The 7,159-nt window shown below is 36.8% G+C and overlaps 1 protein-coding gene across 1 annotated transcript; it reads right to left on the reverse strand.

The window, feature by feature from the left end:
* Positions 1 to 2,295: 2,295 nt before the first annotated feature.
* LOC144961768 (uncharacterized) lies at positions 2,296 to 4,154 on the reverse strand (the record flags this gene model as incomplete). The annotated part of the gene is made up of 3 exons (XM_078894854.1): positions 4,063 to 4,154; positions 3,067 to 3,216; positions 2,296 to 2,789 (listed from the first exon to the last, which is right to left on the reverse strand). A coding segment is annotated over exon 3 (449 nt), but the record flags the coding sequence as incomplete, so codon positions are not given.
* Positions 4,155 to 7,159: the final 3,005 nt, after the last annotated feature.

The raw sequence follows: 7,159 nt of genomic DNA on the forward strand, positions 1-7,159 counted from the left end.
GTCCGAGCTCATTATATTTAAAATTATTACTCTCCATAGCGGAAATGCGTCCTACAATAGATACCGCTATCAGTCTACGACACTGCCACCATTGGAACGGAAAAAATCGCGTTCCAGAACTATACTGCCGGAAATCAAATCCGGCATGCCATCCTTCTTTACGAAGCGGAGATGCGCACGACCAATGACGTTAAAGAAGCTGACACACCCCCCCCCCCAACCCCCTTCCTTCATTTGGCGCCCTCAACGATATCACAATACGACACTGCCACCAGAAAGAAAGACACCATCTTCCTATTCCTCTTCTTCTTCTTGTTATTATTATAATAAATATAACAAAATGAATGAGCACCGACGGAACGGCTCTGGCGACTTTTGTCCGAGCTCATTATATTTAAAATTATTACTCTCCATAGCGGAAATGCGTCCTACAAATAGATACCGCTATCCGTCTACGACACTGCCACCATTGGAACGGAAAAAAACCGCGTTCCAGAACTATAATGCCGGAAATCAAATCCGGCATGCCATCCTCTTTACGAAGCGGAAATCAAATACGCCATGCCACGAGTAAAAAAAAAACTGTTTTGCACTAAAGTGCCCGAGCCCTGTCCGAAGGGGTTCGCTTTTTGAAACAATTCCTTCTTTACGTAGCGGAAAAACGCACGACCAATAACGTTAAAGTCGTGGACATCCCCCCACCCCCCTTCCTTCATTTGGCGCCTCAACGATATCACCCTACGACACTGCCACCAGAAAGAAAGACACCATCTTCCTATTCCTCTTCTTCTTATTATTATTATAATAAATATAACAAATTGAATGAGCACCGACGGAACGGCTCTGGAGACTCTTGTCCGAGCTCATTATATTTAAAATTATTACAATCCATAGCGGAAATGCCTCCTACAAATAGATACCGCTATCAGTCTACGACACTGCCACCATTGGAACGGAGAATGCCGCTTCGAGAACAATACTGCCGGAAATCAAAACCGGCCTGTCCTCCTTCTTTCCGGAGCGGAAATGCGCGCGCCCAATGATGTTATAGCCGCTGACAACCCCCCCCCCCCCCCGCTCCCCTCTTCCTTCATTTGGCGCCCTCAACGATATCACCCTACGACACTGCCACAAGAACGAAAGACACCATCTTCCTATTCGTCTTCTTCTTCTTATTATTATTATTATAATAAATATAACAAAATGAATGAGCACCGACGAAACGGCTCTGGCGACTCTTGTCCGAGCTCATTATATTTAAAATTATTACTCTCCATAGCGGAAATGCGTCCTACAAATAGATACCGCTATCAGTCTACGACACTGCCACCATTGGAACGGAAAAAAACGCGTTCCAGCCCCATCACGCCGGAAAACAAAACCGGCATGCCCCCCTTCTTTACGAAGGGGAAATGCCCACGACCAATGACGTTAAAGACGCTGACACACCCCCCCCCCCCCCACCCCCTTTCCTTCATTTGGCGCCCTCAACGATATCACCCTACGACACTGCCACCAGAAAGAAAGACACCATCTTCCTATTCCTCTTCTTCTTCTTGTTATTATTATAATAAATATAACAAAATGAACGAGCACCGACGGAACGGCTCTGGCGACTCTTGTCCGAGCTCATTATATTTAAAATTATTACTCTCCATAGCGGAAATGCGTCCTACAAATAGATACCGCTATCAGTCTACGACACTGCCACCATTGGAACGGAAAAAAATCGCGTTCCAGAACTATACTGCCGGAAATCAAATCCGGCATGCCATCCTTCTTTACGAAGCGGAGATGCGCACGACCAATGACGTTAAAGACGCTGACACACCCCCCCCCCCCCCAACCCCTTCCTTCATTTGGCGCCCTCAACGATATCACAATACGACACTGCCACCAGAAAGAAGGACACCATCTTTCTATTCCTCTTATTATTATCATTATTATTATTATTATTATTATTATTATTATTATTATTATTATTATTATTATTATTATTATTATTATTATTATTATTATTATTATTATTATTATTATTAGTATTATGATCATTATCATTATCATTATTATAATAATAATAATAATAATAATAATAATAATAATAATAATAATAATAATGATGATGATGATAATAATAATAATAATAATAATAATGATGATGATAATAATAATAATAATAATAATAATAATAATAATAATATAATAATAATAATAATAATAATAATAATAATAATAATAATAATAATAATAATAATAATAATAATAATAATAATAATAATAGTATCACACTGTTACCTTTCAATGTGGGCTTTTAAGGTAGGTGTGAAATAGATGCCCGCTGGACCATATGTCTTCATGGTTTTGTGCTGGTTTACTTCTGCTCGATACAGATCATGATTTTGGTCAGTCTCGCGAGCCGCCTGAAACTCATCAACAGACAAGTTTCGCAATGCTCCAAGATGGGACATGCTGCCTATAGCGAGAACAGTCATTAATGTGTCTCGAACTCTAGAGGAGTCAGCCCATGTGGAATCGTCCGTCAGGCTTTTCAACAAGTCTTTTGTTGCGAGGTCTGTGCTGCGGTCTTTGTCCTCAGGCCATGCTCGCATTTTATCTGTTAAAGTTTTATCTTTAATCTTGGCAAAGGTTCTGTGAAACTCTGGGAAGGCTGTCTTGAGTGATCTTATAAGACTTGGATCCACCGTCGTCTTCCTTCTATAGGTTCCTAAATAATGGAAGGCCATCTGAGGTTCGTCTATAGTAAATTTATTCCTGGCCGTCACATATATCTGGGGGGGGGGGGGGGGGAATAAGAAAGAAAAGAAAAAGAATATGTATTTGTACGAGCCGGAAATAAATTTACATGAGTGGGGGAGGGGAAGGGGGGTATTTTGTTACTGGGAAGTAACTTAAGAATTAGATAAATCTCTTTACATTTCTTTAAAGGGACCCCCCCCCCCCCACCCGAACTTTCCAAATTATCTCCCAGTGGAAGCCGATCCTTTACTCGGTAATTTTTATATTAGGTAGACTAAGGAAACAAAACCAAACTCATAAATTACTTACGCCTTTTGAGACCTTGTCTTCTCTGATGTAATTATTGGGGTACTTCTCCGGGTTTATTGCAGACAAAGTCGGTCACGATGGGTGGCTCAAAATATGCTCTTGACGTGCTGGGCTCGTCCAATCTTAACTCTTCACTTTGCAAGCATTGTACTGGAATAAAAAGATATAGATGAACTTCAGTACATATTTCATATGAACCTTTTTTTTTTAGACAGCCTTTATAAAGCGTTTACCACCCCGCCAATTTACAAAGAATTACAATTAGTATACCATTTGTTTGGAATTTCAGCAAAATAAATGAACTTAATTTTAATTTAAATTTTCCAGCAACATATAAATATATATGAGCTGTTTGACGAAACTTTCTTCCATAGCCGACTCTATGTTCCCAGGGAGTGAGATGCAGTTCAACGTTGGTTTGTTGTCATAATAAAAGAAAAGGAATGGACTGTGGAGGCTTTTAGAAAATAAGGTCTTTGTCCTCAGGCCATGCTCGCATTTTATCTGATGAAGTTTTATCTTTAATCTTGGCAAAGGTTCTGTGAAACTCTGGGAAGGCTGTCCTGAGTGATCTTATAAGACTTGGCCTTCCATTATTTAGCAGCCTATAGAAGGAAGACGACGGTGGATCTGAAGTTCGTCCTTAATAAATTTATTCCTGGCCGTCACATATATCTGGGGGAAAATAAGAAAGAAAAGAAAAAGATAATGTATTTGTACTAGCCGAGAATTAATCTACATGAGTGGGGAGTGGGAGGGGAGGTATTTTGTTACTGTGAAGTAACTTAAGAATTCTATAAATTTCTTTACATGTCTTTATAGAGATCCCCCCCCCCAACCACCACCACACCACCACCCCCCCCCCCAAACCACCACCACACACCCCCCCCCCCCCCGAACTTTCCAAATTATCTCCCAGTAGAAGCCGATCCTTTACTCGGTAATTTTTGTATTACGTAGACAGAGGAAACAAAGCCAAACTCATAATTTACTTACGCCTTTTAAGACCTTGTCTTCTCTGATGTAATTATTGGGGCACTTCTCCGGGTTTATTGCAGACAAAGTCTTTGTGAAATATAGCACACTTGTATCTGTTTAATTTAAAAGAATAAACATAGATATTTGAATAATCTAAAGCCGTGTGATTATTAGCTTTTTTAAAAGAAATGCTTACTCATTTACCGTCCCACAGCTCACACTATGACATTATTTTTTTCCGAGAAATGACCAGAAAAATGTAAGAAAGACAGGTGCATAGCCTTTTTTCTAAGACACAACTGTAGTAGTCGAAGTGTTGATATAAACTTGTAAAGGGAATTAATCCTTGGTATTTGTACACCCTATGTTATTTTCTCGAGTTGCATCCCTTGAACAACACAATGGTTACCTGTTGGTTTGTCAGTTCATTACATCAACTATGGGCCGAGCGATAATCATACCCAGGACGTTATTATTATTATTATTATTATTATTATTATTATTATTATTATTATTATTATTATTATTTATTATTATTATTTTATTATTTTATTATTATATTATTATATATTATATATTATTATTATTATTATTATTATTATTATTATATTATATTATTATTATTATTATTATTATTATTTATTATTATTATTTTATTTATTATTATTATTATTATTATTATTATTATTATTATTATATCATTATTATTATTATAATTTTTCATTAAATCTAAGACAGAATATATGTAGTATATTAATTTTTTAATTATTACTGTCCATATGTTATAGCCTAAAATATCAGTTAACTTGTCGTGAAGTGTTGAAAGATCCCTTTTATCAAACTGTACTGCATCGCAATGGATTGGCAACTGAATTTTGTCGTGATTTTGCGACAAGATTCTGAGTACAAAAACTAATGCATACTTTGATAGGCCAGAATGAACTTTTCAGGTGTTCTGCTGCTGTGTTCACTTCTGTGTATTGGTTTTCTTTTTGCTTTTTTGGTTTTTTGTTTTGTTTTTTTTTGTTGTTTTATTTTTCTCGGGGTTTTTTTAGGGGGGGGGGACGTGCAAAATACCCAATTCTATTGACGATTATCTTCAAGTATTAACATTATATAAATAATAATAGTAATAATAATAATAATAATAATAATAATAATAATAATAATAATAATATATAATAATAATAATAATATAATAATATAATAATAATAATAATAATAATAATATAAAAATAATAGTATCACACTGTTACCTTTCAATGTGGGCTTTTAGGGTAGGTGTGAAATAAATGCCCGCTGGACCATATGTCTTCATGGTTTTGTGCTGGTTTACTTCTGCTCGATACAGATCATGATTTTGGTCAGTCTCGCGAGCCGCCTGAAACTCATCAACAGACAAGTTTCGCAAGGCTCCAAGACGGGACATGCTGCCTATAGCGAGAACAGTCATTAATGTGTCTCGAACTCTGGAGGTGTCAGCCCATGTGGAATCGTCCGTCAGGCTTTTCAACAAGTCTTTTGTTGGGAGGTCTGTGCTGAGGTCTTTGTCCTCAGGCCATGCTCGCATTTTATCTGTTAAAGTTTTATCTTCAATCTTGGCAAAAGTTCTTTGAAACTCTGGGAAGGCTGTGTTGAGTGATCTTATAAGACTTGGATCCACCGTCGTCTTCCTTCTACAGGCTCCTAAATAATGGAAGGCCATCTGAGGTTCGTCTATAGTAAACTTATTCCTGGCCGTCACATATATCTGGGGGAAAATAAGAAAGAAAAGAAAAAGAATATGTATTTGCACAGCGAGAATTAATCTACATGAGGGGGAATGGGGGGGAGGTATTTTGTTATGTAAAAGTAACTTAAGAATTAGATAAATCTCATTTCTTTTAGGGACCCCCCCCCCCCCCGAACTTTCCAAATTACTCCCAGTAGAACCCGATTCTTTACTCCGAAATTTTTTGTGATTGCAAAGGAAACAAAACCAAACTATAAATTATTACGCCTTTTAAGACCTTTGTCTTCTCTGATTTTTAATTTTTTGATGAACTGAAATTTATATGAACCATTTTTTTAGACGCCTTTATAAAGTTTTTACCACCCCCCAAATTTTACAAAGAATTACAATTGTATCCATTGTTTGGTTTTTTCAGAAAATAAATGACTTAACTTCAATTTAAATTTTTTCCAGCAATATATAAATATTATGGTGTTTGACGAAATTTCTTCCACGGCCCAATATTTTTCCGGGGAGTGAGATGCAGTTCAACGTTGGGTTTTTGTCATAATAAAAAAAAAGAAATGGACGTATGGCTATTTGAAAATAAGGTCTTTGTCCCCAGGCCTGTGTTTTTTCTGATAAAGTTTTTCTTTAATCCGGCAAAGTTCTTTTAAACTCGGGAAGGTGCCCGGTGATCTTATTTGCTGGATCCACCTGTCTTCCTTTTATAGGCTCTAAAAATGGAAGGCCATCTGAAGTTGTCCTTTGTAAATTTTTCTGGCCGCACATTATCTGGGGGGAAAAAAAAAAAAAAAAAAAAGAAAAAGTATTTGTACCCGCCGGAATTAAATTCTGAGTGGGGAGGGGGGGGGGTATTTTTTTTTTCTGTGTAACTTAAAAATTAGATAAATCCTTTACATTTTTTATGAGACAACCCCCCCCCCCCCCCCCCCCCCCCCCCCAAACCCCCCAAATTATTCCCCGTAAAAGCGTCCTTTACTCCGGATTTTTGTATTATGGATAAGGGGCAAAAAATCATAAAATTTCTTACGCCTTTTTAAGACCTTGTTTCTTGATGTAATTATTGGGGCCTTCTGGGTTTATTGCAGACAAAGTCTTTTTGAAAAATAGCACATTTTTTTTTAATTAAAAAAAATAAAAAAGAAATTGAAAATTAAAGCCGTGGATTAAGTTTTTTTTTAAAGAAAAATTTAACCTTTACCGTAACCGTCACACTTTACATTATTTTTTGAGAAATGACCAGAAAAAGTAAAAAAACCCGGGGCATAGCCTTTTTTTTTAAAACAATGTATAGTCGTGTTTTGTATAAATTATAAAAAGGGGAAAAATCCCTTTTTAGGTAACCCCTTTTTATTCCCCGTTGATCCCCTTAACAATACA

Source organism: Berghia stephanieae, unplaced genomic scaffold (genome assembly GCF_034508935.2).
Source record: "Berghia stephanieae isolate SIO BIC M18660-M18661 unplaced genomic scaffold, UCSD_Bste_1.3 scaffold4016, whole genome shotgun sequence".
Lineage (NCBI taxonomy): Eukaryota > Metazoa > Mollusca > Gastropoda > Nudibranchia > Aeolidiidae > Berghia > Berghia stephanieae.